The sequence below is a fragment of the Cygnus olor genome, chromosome Z (assembly GCF_009769625.2).
Source record: "Cygnus olor isolate bCygOlo1 chromosome Z, bCygOlo1.pri.v2, whole genome shotgun sequence".
Lineage (NCBI taxonomy): Eukaryota > Metazoa > Chordata > Aves > Anseriformes > Anatidae > Cygnus > Cygnus olor.
This window is the reverse complement of record NC_049198.1, coordinates 90,065-110,338: the sequence shown is the minus strand read 5'-3', so window position 1 is coordinate 110,338 and position 20,274 is coordinate 90,065. Positions and strand designations below refer to the sequence as shown.

Below are 20,274 nucleotides of genomic sequence, written 5' to 3'. Positions count from 1 at the left end.
AACTTTTTCCCATAAGCTCTTCCGAAAGTTGTCAACCTGTTCAGTCATTTCAGGCTAGAGCAGCAAATCAGTTCTGGGGACATTGTCATGCTTTCTGTATGCAGGCAGATTCATTTGGACCTTAGAGTCCTTCCAAAAAGCAGTTGTGTAACAGAGAGGGAAGGCAGACACCCTGGCTCCCGGGTCCTGCAGCCTGGCCTGGCAGCGTGAGAGCCTCCCCCTGGGCAGAGCCGGGCGCCTGCACCCGCGCTCCCTCGCCCAGCTCCTCCGCTCCCGCCGCGGCCCCGCCGGGCTGCCCGGCACAGGGAACCCGGCCCGCCCGGCCCGCCCGCGGCCGCCGCAGGGCAGCACACCCGCCAGGCGAAGGGGACGAGGGGAACACAGACTTCTCTGAAGTTGCCGGCTTGCAAACGCAATTAGGAAACGGCTACGAGCAAAATTGCCGGCGCTCTCCGCAAGCACGGGACCCCCCGGCACCCCCGAGAGCGGCCGGGACTGGGCGAGCGGCGCCGGGGCAGCCGGTGGAGGGGCGCCGGGGCTCCGGCGGCGGCGGCTGCGGAGGGCGACCCGACGGGGCGGCCGCAGAGCCCCGGGAGCGGCGCCCCCTCCCCTCCCCCCGCCGGAGCGGGGGGGTCCGGGCTGCGTGAGGCCGCCCCCGCCCCCGCCGGAGGCAGGCCGGAGGCACGGGGGGCCGGGGGCGGCCGCAGCCCCGGCCCCGTGAGGAGGCGTCAGGCGCGGGAGCTCCGCTCGCGCCCGGTCCCGGCTCCGTATAAAGGGGGGCGGCGGCGGCAGCGCTTGGCCCAGCCGCAGCCGGAGCCGAAGCCGGAGCCGGAGCCCGGGCGGGGGCCGGCCCGCAGCGGAGGGCGGCTCGACGGCGGCACGGGCAGGGGCGGCGGCACGGGCACGGGCACGGGCACGGGAAGGGGCACCGGCACCGACACGGGCAGGGGCACCGGCAGCGGCAGGATGGGCGGCGGCGGCCCGCGGCGGCCCAGCGCGCTGCCGCTGCTGGCGCTGGCGCTGCTGGCGGCGCAGGGCGGCGCGGCGCCCCTGCAGCCCGGCGGCTCCCCCGCGCTCACCAAGATCTATCCCCGCGGCAGCCACTGGGCTGTGGGTAAGTCTCCGTCCCGACCCGACCCGACCCGACTCGTCCCGTCCCGTCCCGTCCCGTCCCGTCCCGTCCCGTCCCGACCCGTCCCGACCCGTCCCGTCGGACTCCGGGCCACCTGCTGCGCCGGCCGCCGCCGTCCCCTCGGTCGCCGCGTCCCCAACAGGGGCCGTCCCGTCTCCCCAGCGCCTGGGAGCGCCGGGCTCCGGCCGGCACGGGGTGCCGGTGCCGGGACTTGGCGAGCGCACGGGCGCTACAGGAGGGGCGACGCCGGCCGCGCCCGCTCCGGTGCTGCCGGCCCCGCCGCGCCGCGCTCCGCGGTACGGGGCTGCGCTGCACGAGGGCGCGGGGTACGCGGTGACCGTGTCGCCTCCCGCTGCCTCCGTGATTAGACCGGGAACCAGAGGCCAGCCCGAGGGCAGCTGGGCAGGAGCCGGAGCTCCCCAGCGCCGAGGCGCAGCCGCTGCCCTCGGGTGCTCAGCACGGAGCCGGCCACTCCCGGTGGTCTCCTTCGCAGCCCAGCGCCGATTACGATTGCGTTTTAATGGCAGCAAAGCATGGGATTGCAAAAACGCGTCCAGTTCAGCTGCTGGAAAGGCACTGGAGCATAGACTTTAATATTAGAGTTCCCACATCTCACATCAAGGCAAGGAAAGTCTAAAACTTTCAGCTTCTCCGTCCAGTCCTTATTCCAGCAAATCTAACCAGGTGCCTCTCCCTAGCTCTAGGCAAAATGTGCGGTCATCTCTGCCCAGTTTGGAGAAACATTCCTTCCGCCAATGTAGGAAACCAGTTGTGCACAACACCGACAACATCTCCAGTCCCAGCTGTGCTTCAGTTTCAACATCTTCCCTTCTCTTCTCTCCTCTTCCCTCTCTTTCCCTCACACTATCGGTCAATTTGAACTTCCAGCTGATGTTTGAGCTATCAAATCCATGCCTGTCTGGGTGAATTTCATGCTACAGTCATTGTTCTTACAGGACATTTAATGGGGAAAAAGAGCACTGGAGATTTTCCTTATGGTTATGAAGAAGAAAACAAGATCCCATTTTCAGCACTACCTGAAAATATCAAGCAGCTGGATGACTCTCTGCAGTGGGAAGAAATGTCCAAATATTTGCTACGGCTGCTGGAAGGGAATGAAAATAAAAGTGCTCACTTCTTAAAAGGAGGGCTTCCCTGGTATACGAGGAACACCTGGGAGACAGATGGCAATAGCAGCTGGAAAGATGTAAGTAAGACAAAACATGTAAAAATATTCCTTAAAGTCAACTTCTGTGTTACAGTGATGTATTGGCTTCCTCTAACTTGTGTGTTGTCCAGAAAATTAATAGAAATGTGCTTAATGCACTAGTCATTCAGTCAAGTAGGATTTTACTCTTGATTAGAAATTGTCAGTCACAGATTATATTGCTTATGAACTGATTTGCTGCTGGGCATAAATTCAGCAGGTGTTCAACAGATTGCAGTGTCCGGATTCCCTTCAAGTTGCTCGGTTGTTATATTCTTTTATTTTCTAGCACTTCATGCTGAGATGACCACATCAACAGCAAGTTCTGTATCAACTCAGCAAAAACAAGCTAGTGTGAAAAACAGGCGTGCATGCAGAGAGAAGGCAAAGAGCACTGTGTGCAAAGCACATCACACCAGCTGTTCCCTTCTGTTGCCATTCCAGGTGCCATTATCATGTTTGCCTTCAAGGCGCTGCAGCCCCAGGGGATGGAGCAGCTGAGCTGGAGGGTTTCTTCAGCTCCTAGCTCTGCATTTGGCTCACGCCAAAGTCTTTTTCCCCCAAGCATCAGTTTCTCTGGCTGATGATGTGGACCACTACTGTGGTCATCTCTGGTCACGCAGAAAGAATCTGTGGCTACAGACAAGCTTTAATGTGCACCTAGGACCAGCCTCTTCCTCCCTTAAGTTAGTGTACTTGTGAGTCCTAGTTCACGAGGTAACAAGGCTTTGGTACAAGTACAGATTCACCCCTATTCTTTTGGAAAATCCTGTGAAATGCACTCGGAAGGATATCAGTGAGGTTTTGCAGAAAGTAATCTGAGTCTAAAAGATTTATCAAGTAAACTGCAAAGTGTACCAGAAAACTCCTTTCTTTATAACGCATGAGATTCAGAAATGGTGATAGAGTTGCAGGATTCTTCTGGGTGACATTGAAACAGTATAGAAAGAATAATACACACCATTAAAGACGTTAGCGGGAAGAGTTTTTTCTTCCGATATTCTACAGTGATATTACATAGTTAATATTCCTCAGCTAACTTCACCTTGGTCTCCCTCTTGAAATCCTAGTGCAGTGGTCAGTGAATACCTTGTCGTTGACTTGCATAAGGATAAAGATTTACTCATTAAATTAAGTCATGATTTACGTCTCTTACACCACTGATACGAATGCTGTCCGTACGTTTCTTTCTGGCTATGGCTTTATGACAGTGATGCTTATAATAACTGTGATTAATACTATCTAAAAAGTAAGCTATTTATTGCATCCTCAGCTCTGATGTGTGCAGCTTTGTAATCAGATTAGACAAACAAATTCCATTATGCTATGTAAAGAGGGAAATATTTTGACGTCTATAACTATTTGGTAACAAATCATACTTAAAAAGGCCAGATATTGCCCTTACTGAATTCTATTCACATGTGTACTTTTACCGTAAATTAATATCCGCAGTTTTGGGGTCAGACATTGAACATATACATGGAATAATGAGATTATTGCCTTAAGTCTCCAGAATTCTCAAATGAGGGGTAAAATAAATATGTCTTTCCTGTAACTAAGACATACAACAACTGGCAGAACCTCATTTTGCCATAGAACCTTTTGTTTTCAATGTGTAAAGTTAGTTTGTCTCTATTCTGAAGTAAAGCATAATCATGAAAGGAATGCCAAAGCTGTCCTTTCTGTCTGTTGGACACAAACAGCTGATTATATGCAGCCTAGAGAAGATGGAAGGTATTTTTCCCATTGGCTTCAGAAAGCAAAAACCCAGCACCTAAAAATCAAACTATATGTCTATATGTATCTGTTTGAGATCTGCCTTCCTGATGCAGAAGACCTGATGATTAAATGTAAGCTTTGATTTTAGAAGACTGTGATGATTTCCTAAACCTTTAAATAATGGTAATTGTTATCTTTTTAAAAAGAGGCAATGTTTATTTAAAAAGATGGAATTCTGGTACATACAAAATTTGGACATACATATATGCGGTGACAGAAGAGTGTAAATGACTTTTGGATTTTGATTCTGTAGATTTTTCTGGATATGAGGAGTTCCATGTTGAATATACTTGGTGCGGGCAACACCTTCATTTAAAGTGCTGCTGTACCACAGCTAATGAAGGTGTCTGTGTACAGGAAGGATGAAATTAGCTACCTGCCTAGGTGGAAGGTGGCCAAGTAGAGTAAATTGATGATGATGGTGGAGTGGATATGAGAAGTTTGTACTTGGCATTGGATACTTTTCCAGCCATGTTGTGTTTGAGTTGAAATAGAAACCAGCTCTAGGAGGAACCAGCCACCGTGTTTACAGTGGATTAGTATTCACTGTGAAATCGTCTACTGAGTTGTGGTGCTGAAATGTGAGCAAGAAAAGATGAATCACGAACTCTACTTTCAGCTGATGAAATAGCCTTCCCAAGACCAAATCATGATCAAGGCAGCTGTAATTGTCGTAGACTGGGTAAGCACTCATGGAGATGCTAACCACAAGGAGTCTCTCACTGTGTGTGAGCAACCCTATGCTCCCGTCTACTGAACATAGGTGAAGACAGGCTCTGTTGGGAAGCAGTGTATTGATACAGGCTTTATTTCATGGATTTTTTCAAAAGTAACTGGTGTAGTTTAAATTTTGAACTTTAAATTTAAGGTCAGAAGTTACTACCCCCAAAGTCAGAGGCTGCAGAAGTAAATACAGATATTTCCTTCAGGTAATTCAATTCAGGGTCTTGTTTATTAGCTCAAATTCACTCAGTGCGTTCGTCACCACTGATGCTCACACTGTGCTGTACAGTTCTCAATAACAATAAAATAATAATAATAATTAAAAAAAAACCTTTCTAGTGGACTGAACCAAAGGAGGATAAGTATCATTGCACACAGACGGTCAAAATGGCCAAGAATTGAGCATAGCAGGAAATTAGGCTTAGGGTGGTGTGCCTGAGTTACTTTCTCCTATTTTCAGTTAATGCAAATGAAATTAGCAAATGAAGACTTTGCCTGCTCTTTATTCAGTGAATAAACTACAATTAAAGTAGTTAAAGGACAGAAAGGAAATCTCTTCTGCAAGCTGGTCTAAGTGTAAAAAGTAAGTTGGAAAATAAGCTTTAAATTGTTTCTGTGACTTGGCTTTTTATCACTAATGAGACATTATATAAATGAGATGGCAAACTGAATTATTCAGGAGAACGACTTTCCTCGTACTTCAGCAGTTGGTTATTAAGCTGAGACAAATGAGGTCTGTTTTGGAAAGATTATTAGGAATTTGTTTGTTATGTGAATACACAGAGCAGCCTATGTATTAGGCTTATTAACTTAGTGAGTGACTTTTGTCAGGACTCATCTATAAATGCTATTTTTCTCTCTTTATTAGATGATGGAGTATTTGCTTCAAGTTGTGAATATGAAAGAGAACACTCCAAGCTGAAAGAAGGTCTCTAAACCTTGAAGAAATGGAATACTTTCCATAAGAGACTATGTTTCACAAGCACTTGATTGTATCAGATAATCAACAAGGTTTCCATTCTGTAAACAATATTTCCTTTGAGTAAAATATCTAAATACAAATATTCTTGTATGTTTCAGCAATGACTACACTCTACTTCATTTTAAAGGTTGCATTTTCTCACTTAAATGGCTTTGATATGCATAATTGTCATGGAAGGGTCTTCCAATTAATTATACAACGTCTATCTAATCAGTTCATCTCTTATTTTAAAATTACAAGACATTTCAACATTTGCAATAAATAGTTTGAATGAAAAGGCCGAGTTCATACTTTTATTTAATAAAATGGAAATTGGCTGTGTCGTAGCTAGTAACAAAGATACAATAGAATGATTCACTTTCCACTGAAGCTCTTCTTGAATTGCTCCCTGGCCTGTCATTTTGTTCAATAAGGGGGAGCTGACACTGGCTTCCCAAGGTAGCTCTGCACCAAGTGCAGGAAACGCGACGCACTGCCATGGCAGGCAGCAGGCAGGTCTGCTGAGCGATGCTCTGCCTCGTTTGACTCAGAGGCGAAGCAGCAGCTGAGCACGCTCCCACACACGCACGCACGCACTCCTACAGATGTGACTAGCAGGTCCAGCACCATCATGTTTCCACAGGAGTCTAAAGGAAGAACATTGCCTCCCAGGAGAACGAGTGACACCTTTTGTGGGGCTACAACACATTTTAGCTAAGCAATGCTCCTTGCTTACTTGTAGTTTTCAGTACCCAGCTGGAGAGTCCCTTCATCAAAGACCCAGACAAGGAGATAATGTGCTGCCACCTCTCAAATGAGACCTCTGACAGACCAGACCGTAAGGATGAGGGGAAGCCCAGCACAAAGCGGGAGAAGCAGATCTGGACAAAGATCAATCTTTAGTGTAGTTTCTACCTTCCTTGGCCCATGCTGGGGAGCAGGAGTGTTTGTCCAAGTCATGAGCTCATAGCTGTGCCTATCTGATGCAGCTACAAGAAGGATCTGGAAGTTTTGGTAATAGACTGACTCATCGTGACAGGAGTAACAGACCTGGGTCAAAGAAGAATGAATAAGAAAGAAAACGGTGCCTCCTAAAACAGCAGTGCCACAGCCCATGAGCTGTTTACTCACCACAACAGCAGAGGCACCAGCCTTTGCTGTTCATTAAACACCAGAGCACAGGCTGAGGCACTGTGCACTCGGGGATAAAAGATTAGGAGGGTTAAGGAGAAAGTAGGCAAGAGAGAACAGGAATTGCACTGGAGGGACCTTGCAAGGAGCATGCCTGCAGAGCAGGGCACTGCTAGGCTGCCAAGATGTTAGGCAAGCACAGGTCAGAGCCAGCTGTCAGAGCATCCCATTTTTCAGTACCGCTGCTGAGACATCTTCATCCCTTTCGGAGCATCAAGCCTTGTAGCTAGTGGTCTGAACACATCTGAATCTCTGATGCAGTTGTTTAGGGACTTCTTAGGTACACCAGTGTGCACTGACTGCTGGGGAAGGGTCTGGAAAAGGCATCACTGAGACACTCAGGCGTGCGTGAGCTGGCTTCCACATTGCCCACTCTAGGTTCAGGCAGTTGTGAGCAAGCCCAGACACAAACTATGCGTCTAAGATGCATGACTGATGGAAACAATGGACTCCAGGCACTCGCAAGCTAGCTGTGCAGGTTGGAGGGATGTCATGATGGGAGCTGAGCATTGAGGCCGACCAGGCTACAAAAGGCAATTCACAGTTCTGAGTTTGGCACTCTGTCCAGGCAGTGGGATATACAACATCCTGCTCGTTCGCTGGTATGCCCTCCTTTGGCATAATTGTATGGTTGAAGTGCATGCTTAAGGGGATGGAAGATTTGGCTTTAGGACCTTTAGGACCAGTTTAAGGCCAGTGTGAACATCCAGTTTCTATCTGAGCGGCACAGCTATGGGGATATTGACTGTGATAGCAAATAGCATCTCCCGACTCTTCTGCGGGCCGTAGCGGAGCCCCGGCGGCTCCCCCTGCCCGCCAGGCCGCACTCCTGTGCCGGGCGGGTGCCGCAGCCCCGGCCCAGGCTGCCCAGAGAGGGGCTGGGGGCTGCTCGGGGAGGTCTCCAGCAGCCGCCTGCACGTGGGGCTGGGCACCCTGCTCGGGGGGCTGCTGGGCCGGGGGCGCCAGGGGCACCCGGGGGAGCCTCCGAACCCAGCCGTGCCGTGTAACGGTGAGCCGACGACGCGGCGCATCGGCGAGGCGCCTGCCCTGCCGCAGCACCGGCCCGCCTCACGGACCGCCACAGTCGCCAGGCGGGACGGGCCCGGCGGCGCAGCTCCGCCCGGCCCCGGCAGGGGGCGCCCCCGGCCAGCGGATGCCTCGCAGCGGACGCAGCCCCGGGCCTCGGCGCCCCCGGCCGGAGCCCTTCTCCGTGCAGGCGCACCGCGGCGCCCAGCGCCGGGCTCGTCGCTCCAGGCTCTCCGCCGCGCCGAGCAGTCAGTTAGACCACTGGTGGTTACCTGCGCGCTTCACTGCAGATATCCTGGGCTCCAGGGCAAATTCTGGTCACCACAGCGAGCATCCCAAATTCGGCCAGCCGCGGCGAAGACCCGGTGTACTTACCTGCTGGCCCAGGGCTTTTGTCACTCAAGCTTGCTTACCGCTTTCCATTTCACCTTTTTCTGGCCGATCACCGTCCTGCCCTAAGACACGGAAAGACCTGGCCCGCAGGTAGGATTAGCACCTCAGCAAAATCCCTCTGCTCTCATGATGTTCCAGCCCTGCCTCCCCTCCCTCACACCACGCGAGGCAGAAGGACTTTGTTCAGCATGCTGCAGCTCAGCCAGCACCACACACCCTCAGGGATATGATGCCATCCCTGGAAAGCTTTACTTATACATCTAAATCAGTCATCTCCCACCCTGCCCTGTCAGTGATGAAGGCAGAGTGGAGCAAGGGGTTGAGCCAAATCAGAAGGGCGCTTGGGAAGGTGGCTTTGAGTTTTCATGTGGCCTAAGGCGCTGGAGTGAAGGTGTGTGTGTGTGCTGCACACCCAGGAAGGAGAAGAAGCCTAGCCCAGAAGCCGAAGTGCCATCCAAAGGCTCAGGCAGTCTTCGTACAGACTCCAGGTGGGATCCTAAGCACAGCACCTACCGCCGCCAGCAGCCTTGGCCTCTGGCTGTGGGTCTGAGGGAGCAGGGCTCTCTCTCTTGCAAAGCCTGTGTGGTATGTGCCAGGCCTGTGTGGATGGCTCAGGCTACCCGAAGGGGGTCCCAAATGTCACTAAAAGCATATGCATAGGTAACTCAGTCGTACCATCCCTGTCTGAGCTTGGGTAAGTCATGTGTCTCTGTGCCTCAGTTTCTCTGCATGTTAAATGGCACTCTCCTGTCCCACAGAGGCAGCATCTAATAAACTAGAAAGTATTTGGCAGGATCTTGCAGGGAGGGGATAGGGGAGCAGCATGTTTATGATGAGTTCACCATAAACACTGATTTGTGGCATCTGCATAACCATCTGCAGATTTGCCTGCATTACAAGCCATGCTGAGTTTGTGCTATACTGCAAACAGCAGTGGCATTTGAGCAGGAGAGGGCTGCTGGTGGGCCAGACTTTCTGAGGAGCCATCTATCTAAAAACATTGCTTAAAACTAACATCCCCTCCTTGGTATTCTGGGTTTGTCCAGTGTTCTGTCTTACTCCTTGCAGCTGCCTCCTCGCTGAGAAGGATTCAATAGAGGGACATCTGACCTACCTGGGATGGTCAGCAACTGGAACACCATCCTCTTTGTTTACCCCAACATTCCCTTCTTTGAGTATCAGTTGCCAAAGCTTCAGTTCTTGCCATCCAAATTCCTACTTCTACAGTTAAACTCTTTCTTGAAAGTCTTGGCTAGCTGACTTTAACTTCTTGTCTATACGGAGAAAAGCTTATTTCACGGTTCTTAGTGGGGCAGAAATTTCATATGCCAAAGAGATGACAGCCACATGTCAGCCAATTTTCACATCATCCATTGGCAGGACATGGAGATGCTAGGAGAGAGGAGACACAATATTCATTGTGCCAGAAAAGTTGGTAATGTTGTCAGGGTGATAACGTCCTAATCGGTATCTCCTTCCTTGCTTTTTGTTCTGCTCTCTTTTGTTTGATTTATTCCATCATTTGCTCCCATGACAGGATTTTATAAATGGGTACTCAGTGGCTGACAAACTATAATGAAGGAAGTCAATAAAGTTTCAAGTTTGTATCCCATGGCATCAGTGACACAGGACAATGCTGACTGCATGGAAGACAGAACTTGAATGTCTGGCCCCAAAACGCTGTATATGAAGGAAAAACCCTTGAATTAATGCCTGTTGGAGCTGGAATTCACAGTATGTCCCAACAGACTGAACTGAAGACAGATGTGGCCAGGAGATGGGAATGGGTACTCGAGGTTATTGGATAGTAGGTAGCTAAACGTTCTTACTTGCAACCCCTGTCAGATGTAGCTGAGGCAGCTGGAAAGAAGAACCTTCAGGTCTCCATCTCACCTGCAGACATTAACAAGTCCTCAGCAGAGGAAGGGAACAAAATTGCCCCAGACCCCACAGCTCAGAAAATAAATTTAAACTGTGACTGAGCTCTGTGTGCTTTCATCTCTGGGGCTGTGACCTGTCATGGCTGTGGAGCAGACACAATGGCCAGCTCGCTGCTGCAGAGGGGTGACAGCTGGGGGTACTAAGGAGTGCTAACCTACATGGCCACATCTCCTGACCCCATCCAGCAGGGACTGAGAGTCAGGCTGGACAGAGAGCCAGTCTTGCTTCACTGGAAAGCAGCTGAGCTGAACTGCAGGTCAGAACTCTACTCAACTTAAATAGGTCAGGATTCTTTGTGAGTTTTCTTGAATACTGACAGGATTTTGAGCAGGGTTGTGAAAGAAGAGAGATTAGAATATACTTTCTGCTGAGAAATGGTGGCATTGAGACCAAGTTTCATGATGACATTTTATTTGTAACTACTAATTCAGAGATCTTCAAAGCTCTTGATGATAATTGTCTTCTCTCCTGCATAGCTCATGCTATTGACCTGTACAAAACTTTACAGAGCACTTCTCTATATTAAGCCTGGGATTTCTGTCTGGGTAAAAGCAGCCAAGCCTGGTGGAAAGACTTCTCAGGAAAAGCCGTCCGCCTCTCCACATTTCATATCTTAATGAGAAATCACCCAGGATTAACCTCATTTGCAAGTGGAGAGATTGCTACAGATGAAGCAGATGCAGAGATGGTGATTCGATTTTACTTTTCCAAAATTCTGAAGCCCAATGCAAAGTGGGTGATCTCATGGTCTGTATAATATGAATAAATGTATATCTATCCATCCTCTCCCCAGGTAAAAAACATGAAGCTCAGACAGGTCATGTGGGATTTACCTGGAAATGTATTGGAATGCTTTCCAAACATAGCTAGGGTCCTAGCTCAGCCTGTTCATTCAATTAAAATGCAACTTGGAAGGAAAGGGGAAAGAGCTCCTCAGCTGCTGATACTGGCTGCCTTCCCCAAGGCCAATTTAACTATGAGCAATTGCCTTTTGACCGGTAGCAGACATACACTGTCTTGCTTCCCAGTCCCAGCAAGGTTTGCCTCTCCCGGCTCATCACATCCCCTGAGCAAGGAGGTACGGTACCCCCAGGAGAGCACCTGTGCACATCTGTGTGTGTGGAATGGTGGCAAGGATTTGTCCCCATGTACCAATCCCTCCCAGGAGTCTCCTGGGGCAGCCCCTGCCAAATGCCCTGTAACCAGGACACTGAGCGAAGACCAGGCCACTCTTCTGAAAACTCTAAGAAGTGTTTACAGCTTCACCCACCAAAGCCTACACACTGCCATGAGCGGCACCCTACCGCTGACAAACCCTGTCCTACAAGTCCACCTCTCTCAAATGCCGTGATTAGCATAACAACATTTTCTGTCTGAAATTGTCTTCATTGCAAGGGTGTAGATTTCTTAATATTTTCACTCGCAATCTTTTATTGGTATAGTTCTTCCTTAGAACTTCAGATGTCGCAAAGAAGTCAAATATAGACACTAACAATACTAGCTTGCTAATACAATTTAAGCAAAAGAAGAAATAGATCACTCAGAAACAGCCAGGCTAAGAGCCTTAGCAAAGTTAGAGTAAAGAAGTGGTTAAGGATCTAGATGATTTAATCCACTTTTAAGAAAAGGTTTTACAGTGAGCAATTAGATGCTGGTTAAGGAATTAATCACTAATGGGTCATTAACTCTGACTGCCATTGTACAGTTAACAAGCCGAGGTAGGATTATTAGACTCAGCACCCAATTAAGGAGCAGAAGATATTTACAACAAACTGAACAAATGAGCTTTTAAAATGGAATGGGACAATTTGAAAGAAAGTGTAGGAATACAGGAAACCAGACAAGGTAGAAGAGAGATGCAAGTTCTGTCCCTTTATTGGTTTTAAAAATATTTACCTCTCTGTGACCACTCATGTTTAGCAGATTAGAATGTTTCTTTTTAGCAGTAAACTTGTCACTTTCCTTGAAGCACACAACTTATCTTTGTGTGTAGATAATCCATTGCAGGGTTCACATTTACAAAATGTAAAAAAGACCTGCTTAATATCCGAGTAAAAGAACAATTGCCACAGCTTGACGTAAATATCATTTTTTGCTTGCAGATTTTGGATCAAGAGCTTGATAAAAGTGAATAAGTGTCTTCATTTTGCTGTCCTGTCGCTGTCTCTTATTAGTGCTTGACTCTCTCAAGTTACTGAGCGTCAATGCTGATTCCAGTGCTGAACAGAAAGTCAGGAGGGGTCTTTCAAGTGACTTTGCAGGACATAGGAGAATGGGAGGCAACAGGGAGGAAGGGTAATAGCGGCAAAATGTGGGAGAGCACCACTGAAATCTCGGGGTCTTGCTTGCTAATCGTGAGCAACAAGTACGGGAAATAGGTTTTGGGTGACAGTTAAATGCATTTGTGTGCAGGAGGGTTTTAAGCCGAGTAACACCAAGTAGGACTGTTCCTGCCGCTGAGGTAGCAGGGTGTGTGCAGCCTGTGTAGACATCTGTTAGTGTGTGTCTGCTTCTGACACAGCCCAGGTGTGCAGGCACATCTCAAACACAAGGAGACATCCTTCCCTCACAGCCACTGGAGATGTGTCTTACTGCAAGCCCTGTATTCTGGGCATCCTTGGTGATAGAAACAAAGCTCACCTGTAAAAGGGGCAGCAGGGCACTCACTGCATCTACCTGCCCCCCAGGCCAGCACGGCTGGGGAAGGGAAGCCCAGACACAGCATGGGGCCTGATACAGAGAGGCAGGCTGGATGCACACAGAGGCCAAAGAGGGAGGGAAAGGCGTTTTCAAAATAAAGGGATTCTCATTATTATCTGCAAAAGGAGCTCTCCAGACAACGGATGGGGCTGCTGTGGAGGAGGCTGTGAAGGGATGTTTAGAAACTGCTGTCTGAGGTTAAAAAGCTCCCTGAAGTGAAGCTGAACAAAGCTGACATACTTGTTTCTGACAGGACTCTTAAAGATACGCACAGATTGTGAAAATATAATTAGAAGCCAGCCTTTGTCTGGCCACAACGAGTGGGAAATGGTGAAAGGAGAGGTCTCCCAGCCTGCATTGAATCATCCCCAGGACACAATGAGGGCGCTTGTGCATCCTTCTCCCTTCCCTAATGAGAAACGTTAATTGCCACAACCTCCAGAGTGTGCAGAGCGCCCCGTGCCCAGTGGAGGAGAAGGGGTGTTTCATTACAGCTTCTCAGCCCCATTACGGGCAGTAACAGAGACGATGGAAAATAAAGATGCCGCAGATTTAGTTTAGGCAGCTCGGGAAGGGTGCTGTGCAGTGGGGGGTGAGCGTGGCCCAGCGCCTTGCCAGCACCCCAGCCTTGCCAAGCCAGCTGCCCCAACCAGCCCCCACGCAGCGGCTGGGCTGAGGAGCCAGGGGCCTGCAGGACCTGCCAGACCCTTCTCTGAGGTGGTGTCGTGGGCCGGCAGCCCAGGGTGGGGGCAGCAAACCCCATCCGGCCTCGGGGCTGCCCTGCTGAGTGCGGTAACGCTGCAGCTGGGCCCTGGTGGACCCCGGCCACTCTTTGCAGAGCATGGAGCCACTGGCTGGGTGTGTGCCCACCATGGGACCACATCTCTGGCCACGTCAGAGCCCCCAGCAGTGGCTGAGGGAAGCCACCACAGCCAGGGGCAGGGGGCAGCAGGAGACCCCCAGCAAGGCTGGGCTGCAAGGAGGGAGAGGGCCACGGCCAGGCCTGCCGCTCCCCACCGCATGCCAGAGGCAGCAGAGGGCCTGGCCTGGGCAACCCCCTTGTGCAGACACTCAACGCACAGCCTTCACACCAGTTGTGCCATTTAATGGTGCAAACACAAAACCCTCCCCAGATCACACAGGCCTTGGTTCCCAGCCACCCTACGCCGCTCTTCGCCCTACTTCAGCTTTTATTGCAACTAAAGCATCCAGCCAAGAAGGGAGAACGAAAGACATTTTTTTCCTAAGCTATGATCTGACCCCTAACTCCGCAGGGTATGTGGAAAAGGAGATTAAAAAGACCACAAAATACAAAGCAAGCCAGGGCATGGGGAAACAGCTGGTGTGAGGGACAGCCCTCCGTTGTCAGGTCCTCGTCCAGGGGAGCCAGAGCGGGTCAAGGGCATCCCTTGGGCATCCCGGTACCAGCCTTCCCAGTGCTTTTGTCCCAGGTGCTGGAAGAGGGAGCTCAGATCGTCTGCCAGGGTTTGCCGATGGACTGGATGTGCTCCTTGGCCTTCATCCGCAAGGCAGCAATGCTGGTGTTGCGTGGGTCCGCCTCGTCCAAGGGGAACTTGTCCACAAAGGTGGCCCCGCACTGGTAAGGCGGCGGTGGCCCCATTGCCCCCAGGGGCTGCAGTGCGTGGGTCACGGCTGGAGAGTTCAGGAAGGGCGGTGGCGTGTAGCTGCCAGGCAGGCTCTGTGGAGAGGCCACGAAGCCAGGCAGGCTCTGCAGGGCTGTGCCGCTGGGCACGGGTGGGCTGAGCCATGTCTCCAGGGGCAGGCTGCTGCTGAGGGGGCCCATGGGGGTCGCCTGCGATGAGCGGTTGAAGGAGAGTATAGGTGAGTCCTGAAGCTTCATAGAGGTCACCTCCAGCTTCTCCTGCCGCCGCCACTTGGCCCGTCTGTTCTGAAACCACACCTGCAAGCACAGCCGCGTTAGCCAGGCACCGCTGCCCCCGGACAGCGCTGCCGCTGCCATGGAAGGCAGAGGTTTCCCCGGGCACAGAGGGACACACGAGATGGAGCAGAGGGAATGGAGCAGGGCAGGGCAGGGCAGGAGAAGGCACCGGGGCAGGAGCAGACTCGGAGGTGCTTCCCCGTGGGCTCGGGGAAGAAGCGCGGTGAGGGCCCCGTGGAGACACCCTGCCGCTGGCCTGGCATGGGCTGCACGGAGCCACCTTGGGGCCGCGCCGCTCCCAGGTCTACCACCCGGCTCTGCCGCCCCGGTCCCCCGGAGCGGGACACGCCGCTTAACCGGCGGCGGCCGGATGAGAAACGGCCCCGGGCTCCGCAGGTCTCTGCCGGCGGGGCCAAGCTGCGCCAGCCGCGTCGGGGCCGTGCGAGCGGGGCCGGCCGGAGACGCGCCCGGAGCTGCGGCGGAGCCCCGCGCCCCGTGGGGCCGCTCGGCCGGGCGCCGGCCGGGGCTGGCGGCAGCGGCACCGGAGAAGCGGGGCTGTCGGCGCGGCGGGGCTGAGTGCCTCCCGCTGCCACGAGTGAGCGGCCGGGCCGAGCCGGGCCGGGGGCTGCCGGCGCCGGGAACGCGGGGCTGCGCCGGGCCCGGCCGGGCCGTGCTGCACCAGCACTCCCGGGGCTGGGGCCGGGGCCGGGGCCGGGGCCGGGGCCGGGGCCGTCCGTGCGGGCGCGGGCGTTACCTGCACGCGGACCTCGGGCAGGTTGACCTTCATGGCCAGCTCCTCGCGGCTGTACACGTCGGGGTAGTGGGACTTCTCGAAGGCGCGCTCCAGCTCGTGGAGCTGGTAGGTGGTGAAGGTGGTGCGGTTCCGCCGGTGCTTCTTCTTGGGCTGCTCCTCGTCCGACGGCTTCCCCTCGCCGCCGCCGGCGGGCAGCTCGGGGCTGGCGCTGCCGGGGCAGTACGGCTCTGCGGGGGGAGAGAGGCGAGTCAGCGGCAGCGCGACCGCCCGGCCGGGCCCGCCCCGGGACGCGGGGAGAGCCGCCCGCCCGCCCGCCCGCCCTGGACCCGGCGCCCCTCGCCCGCCGCGCTCACCTTGGAAGCGCTCGGCGCGGCCCTGCCGCTCGGCCGGCGGCGGCTCCCCGGGCATCTTGGGGAGGCCGTGCCGGGGACCCCGCCTGTCCGCCTCCTTGGCGCTGCCGGCGCCGCCGTCGGGCGGGAAGGGGCCGAGGAGGCCGTCCTCCTTGGTGAAGCCCAGGATGGCCTCGATGCTGTGCAGCCTCGACGGGTTCCCCCCGGGGCTGCGCGCCGCCGGAGCCGACAGCGAGAAGGCGCCCTCGGCCATGGCGAGCGGGGCGCCGGGCGGGTGCATGGGGCGGCCGGCCTGGGGTCCCGGCGCGGCGGCGCTCCCGCCCGGCCCCGGGGCGGCGCGGGCAGCTCTGGCACGGCGCCGCCCGGCGGGCTGGCCTCCTTGGGGCGGGGGAGGAGTGCCGGGGGGCGGTGGGCCAGAGGGAAGGCGAGACCCCGCGCCGCTCCGGCCTGGCGGGGAGGCAGGGCGTCCCCAGGGCCCCGCCGCCGCCGCCCGCTGACCCCCCGCCCCCCCGTCCCCCCAGCGCCGCCGCTGCCCCCGCCTCTCCCCGCCCCGCCGGCCCCGGACGGCACCGGGCGACGCCACCCGAGGCGGGGCTGGGGGGCCCCCCGCTGCCGCGGCGGCTGGCCCAGGCCGGGCGCCCCGCCGGGCCCCGCCGCTGCAGCCCCGCGGCCGGCCGAGCGCCGTCGGAAGCCGTCGTGGGACAGGCGGGGGGACCGGCCCGGCACGGCGGGGCCCGGGGCCGCGGGGGCCGCTTGCCGGCAGCGCGGAGGACGGGCCCGGGGAAGAGGCTCCCGGAGCACCCCCGCACGCTCACTTCTCTCCCCGGCAGCTCCAGCCCACGCCTGTCCCGTGCCTTTGGAGGGCGCCTCGGCCTCGGAGGCGGTTTTCATCTCAGATGAGAGGCGGGAGGGGGCCGTGGCACTGTCCCGCGGCTAAATGCAGAGGGTGAAAAGCACCGGGGCTAAAAGCTGATGCTGTGGTCCCCCGACGGGGTACTTGCCCTGGGTCCGGCAGCCTTCCAAGTCATGTTTACTGACCAGGCGAAAACGCACGTGGGCTTTTTGGGAGGATGGGCTCCGGAGGTATCGGCGCGGGGGGGATGGTGTCTGGGCTCAAGTTGTTGGTATCACTCCCGAGAGGACAGAGGACAGGCCATGTGAGCGAAGCCAATTCGGCATCCCTGTCCTCTGCTGAGGGAGTGGGGCCGGAGGCTAGAGGGCAGGACAGGGTGCATGGGACATCTACAGTTTGCTTTTGAAGGTGAGGTGGAGAGCTGAATCCCACACCTTGCTTTGCACCGGGCTTGGTGGAGGGCATGGGCTCAGCACAGTCCTAACTGGGGAACAGCATCGTGTCTCCTGCCTCCAACTTACTTCTTCCTGCATTATTATTTTCCCTGCCTTTCGCTTTCCTTCTCTTTATCAGTTTTTCCTGCTAGCACCTGCCTATTTCTTTGAGGTACCAACCATCTTTTGTCCCAGCTAAAGTAACAAACACAATAGCGTCAAGAGTGGTTTTCAGCCTGCATTTAGCTTCGAAGATGCTTCCATTTCGAGCCTGAGGAGGGTGTATGTGAATGAAAGACATCAGTACTGCTTCTTCCAGATACACTAGCTACTGAAAGGTACGACTGCTTCCCCCAGGAAATCTTCACTCCATTTTTGTGTCTTCCTCCTGATTGGCAGTGTTTGCTTCAGCCCTTGCCCACACCTTATTAAGGTTTATGGTCTGATGTCCCAAAGTTAATTTCTTGTAGCTCAGCAGCTTTTCCTAATAGTTCCAGGTGAGGTCTGCCCTCACTGACTGCTTCCAGGGGGAGGGGGAGGGGGGGGTGGGAGGAAGCTCAGCCATCCATTGGCAAAGAGGGAAGAGGCCAACAGAAGAGACAAAAAAAGGTTAGTGTGGCTTTTGTGCACGATATAAAAAGCAAGTCAATACCATTGTAGGGGCATTGGAGGGTACTCAAAGCAATCAGCCAGGGGCCATTGTGTTCCTTTAATCTACATGTGTATTTCCCAAGAACTCCATTAGCGAAGATGAATGAACTGTGCAATGTCCCTAATTTCTTCTAATTTGGAGCTGGGTTTTTATGGCACTCACAACCAGCACAAAACATGCCTGTTCCTCCAGAAACCCTGGGCACACTTGGGAACCCTTTTTGCTTGTTGTAGCACACAAACACACACACACAAACACACACACGAAAAAAAAAGCAAGGTGAGATGAAGCAGCACAAGCCTTTCGGTCAGACCCTGGCCTGGCAGTTAAGAGCCACTAAGGGTATTGGATCTTGGCACAAATGCAGCTTTTCAGGTTCCTGTCAAAATTGGCAAATATAGGAACAGGACTCAAAATTTTTTGCTATTGCTTGCAATGTGACATACAGCAGAAGACTTCCACCCCAAAGCAGGGTGCACGTTGCACACCGTACATGAGAGACCTTCCTCCCCAGTAGAGCAGGCTCCTCCGTCCTCAGCAGTAGATCATTACAGGTGTATTTTCTGTCTAGAGCTGTTTGTGTCATTGTAGCATTCTTTTTGCAGGGGAGTGGAGTTGCTGAAGGAAGCAGCGACTCCCCGGGTCAAAACATGTAAAAATATGGAAAAAACTGCACCAGAGCAGAGACCAGCCCCGTCTCTTCCAGCTCTGGAGCTGCCTTTTCTCTCTTGCCCTGCTTTATGCACGCAGACTGTGGTGCCTTGACACACACAGGAGGCATCAGATGGCGCTGAGGAGCGAGGTTCTGACTGCAGCACAGAAACTCTGATGGTTCCTCTAATAGTCAGAGACTAACAGAGAGAGTTTAGAGTGGCGAATGAAAGGTAAGCATCTGAACATTTCCTTTTGGGTCTAATGCACTGGCTGCTAGCTAAATCCTGTGCTGTCACAGTCTCCTGGGATATGTCTCATAGGTATGAAGCCTAAAAAATTGATGCTGTGGTACATCACAGCTTCACAAAGACCATTTCTCTTTGGAAATGTACAGGGCAATCAGATCTGAGAATATTCATTAGGTAACCAAGTAGGTGGGATTTATTACTTGCCTTTCCAAAGGTGGCCCCTGTTCCGCCACCTTTTAAATTTATTATTATTTTTTTTCAATGCATTGTTACGACAGTTATTGCTGAAATTATGTTTGGAAGCTAACAAGAATTCTTGAGATGGAGAATCTCTAAAGTGCAGCTGTCCCCGATGCCTACTTCTGGTTTATGCATAATGAAGAGTAAATGGGAATAATTTTGAACCTGTTGATGCTGTTAAGACAAGTGTACTGGATGGGGCTTTGCACAGTGAAATTGGTACCATAAAATGCCCCAGATTCTTGTTTCCTTTTCTCCTGTCTTTATGTCAAGCTGAAATAATTTACTGCCTCGTAGAGAAGACATCTGAAGCTGAAGTCAGTCTGCAGGTGGGAAATCATTCTCCAGACCAGTGATGTTCAGCAGGGACTGCTACCCTGAGAGATGAACAGGACTTTCAAGATCAGACAGCAAACTGACAATGTGGGGGGAATATTCATCCAGCAGGAACCTGTACCCTGCTGCAGTTTGCATGCTCTGAATCACATCACAGATTGTTAAAAGCTATAAAAACTGACTTTGCTTTTCTCTCTGCAGAAGTTTGGAAGTTTGCAGTTCAAGAACCTCTTTGAAAGCATGATATATGAGAAAGCTGCTGCCTCCCCATCGCTTCAGCACTTGTACCTTGACAGTCACCTCCTGATTCCTTTCTGGTGGGATTTTTCTCCTCCATCTCTAGGAGAGCTGTTTTTTTTTCCCCACCAGGACAGAAACCCCAGGGAGCACTGGCTGGAGCGAGCTGCTGCCAGTGCTTGCCCTGGTGGCGGGCACGGGAGCAGCCATGGCTGCGGCAGGAGTGGGGGTGGCCACGTCAGGACAGTAAGCGGCACGGGCCTGGTGCGAGGGCTCGGGCATTGGGTTTGCCACGCTTGAACATCCGTCCAGGGCGGGGGAGTGGAGGTTCACGCTGTATGGCTATATTAATGAAATCCTTCTTTACTTGTTTTCCAATTAGCCTAATTGAATTCGGATTGCTTAAAAGTGGGCACCAGAGACATTTATCTTGATGGGATGACGGCCTTGAGCTCCAGCGATCCTATTAACTGTAAGAACCCAAATCCCAGGTAGGGCAGGTCCAGCAGTAGCTCCCATGTGACCTAACGCTTTTAATCTGCTCCTCTTCCGTGCAGCTCACA

At 53.1% G+C, this 20,274-nt stretch overlaps 2 protein-coding genes and 1 long non-coding RNA gene across 3 annotated transcripts; 2 read left to right on the top strand and 1 right to left on the bottom strand.

Moving 5' to 3' along the window:
- The first annotated feature begins 966 nt into the window (after positions 1-966).
- Positions 967-6,100, top strand: LOC121061318 (gastrin releasing peptide). Its single transcript, XM_040539989.1, has 3 exons — positions 967-1,114; positions 2,089-2,339; positions 5,710-6,100. The coding sequence occupies exons 1-3, from the start codon at positions 967-969 to the stop codon at positions 5,761-5,763; spliced, it is 453 nt and encodes a 150-aa protein (XP_040395923.1). The 3' UTR covers positions 5,764-6,100.
- A 7,108-nt stretch (positions 6,101-13,208) lies between these two features.
- On the bottom strand, positions 13,209-16,337 carry RAX (retina and anterior neural fold homeobox). Its single transcript, XM_040539986.1, has 3 exons — positions 16,061-16,337; positions 15,708-15,934; positions 13,209-14,974 (listed from the first exon to the last, which is right to left on the bottom strand). Exons 1-3 carry the CDS (start codon positions 16,335-16,337, stop codon positions 14,522-14,524), a joined length of 957 nt encoding a protein of 318 aa, XP_040395920.1. The 3' UTR covers positions 13,209-14,521.
- Positions 15,712-19,539, top strand: LOC121061321. The gene is made up of 3 exons (XR_005815045.1): positions 15,712-15,812; positions 17,497-17,682; positions 19,436-19,539. It is a non-coding gene; the product is annotated as an uncharacterized LOC121061321 (long non-coding RNA).
- The last annotated feature ends 735 nt before the right edge of the window (positions 19,540-20,274 follow it).

Coding starts and splice junctions, on each gene's coding strand:
- LOC121061318 (XM_040539989.1), top strand. CDS start 967: ATGGGCGGCGGCGGCCCGCGGCGGCCCAGCGCGCTGCCGCTGCTGGCG. Junction 1,115..2,088: donor CGGCAGCCACTGGGCTGTGG/GTAAGTCTCCGT, acceptor TTGTTCTTACAG/GACATTTAATGGGGAAAAAG. Junction 2,340..5,709: donor GCAATAGCAGCTGGAAAGAT/GTAAGTAAGACA, acceptor TCTCTTTATTAG/ATGATGGAGTATTTGCTTCA.
- RAX (XM_040539986.1), bottom strand. CDS start 16,337: ATGCACCCGCCCGGCGCCCCGCTCGCCATGGCCGAGGGCGCCTTCTCG. Junction 15,935..16,060: donor CCGCGCCGAGCGCTTCCAAG/GTGAGCGCGGCG, acceptor CTCCCCCCGCAG/AGCCGTACTGCCCCGGCAGC. Junction 14,975..15,707: donor TGCCCGAGGTCCGCGTGCAG/GTAACGCCCGCG, acceptor CTGTGCTTGCAG/GTGTGGTTTCAGAACAGACG.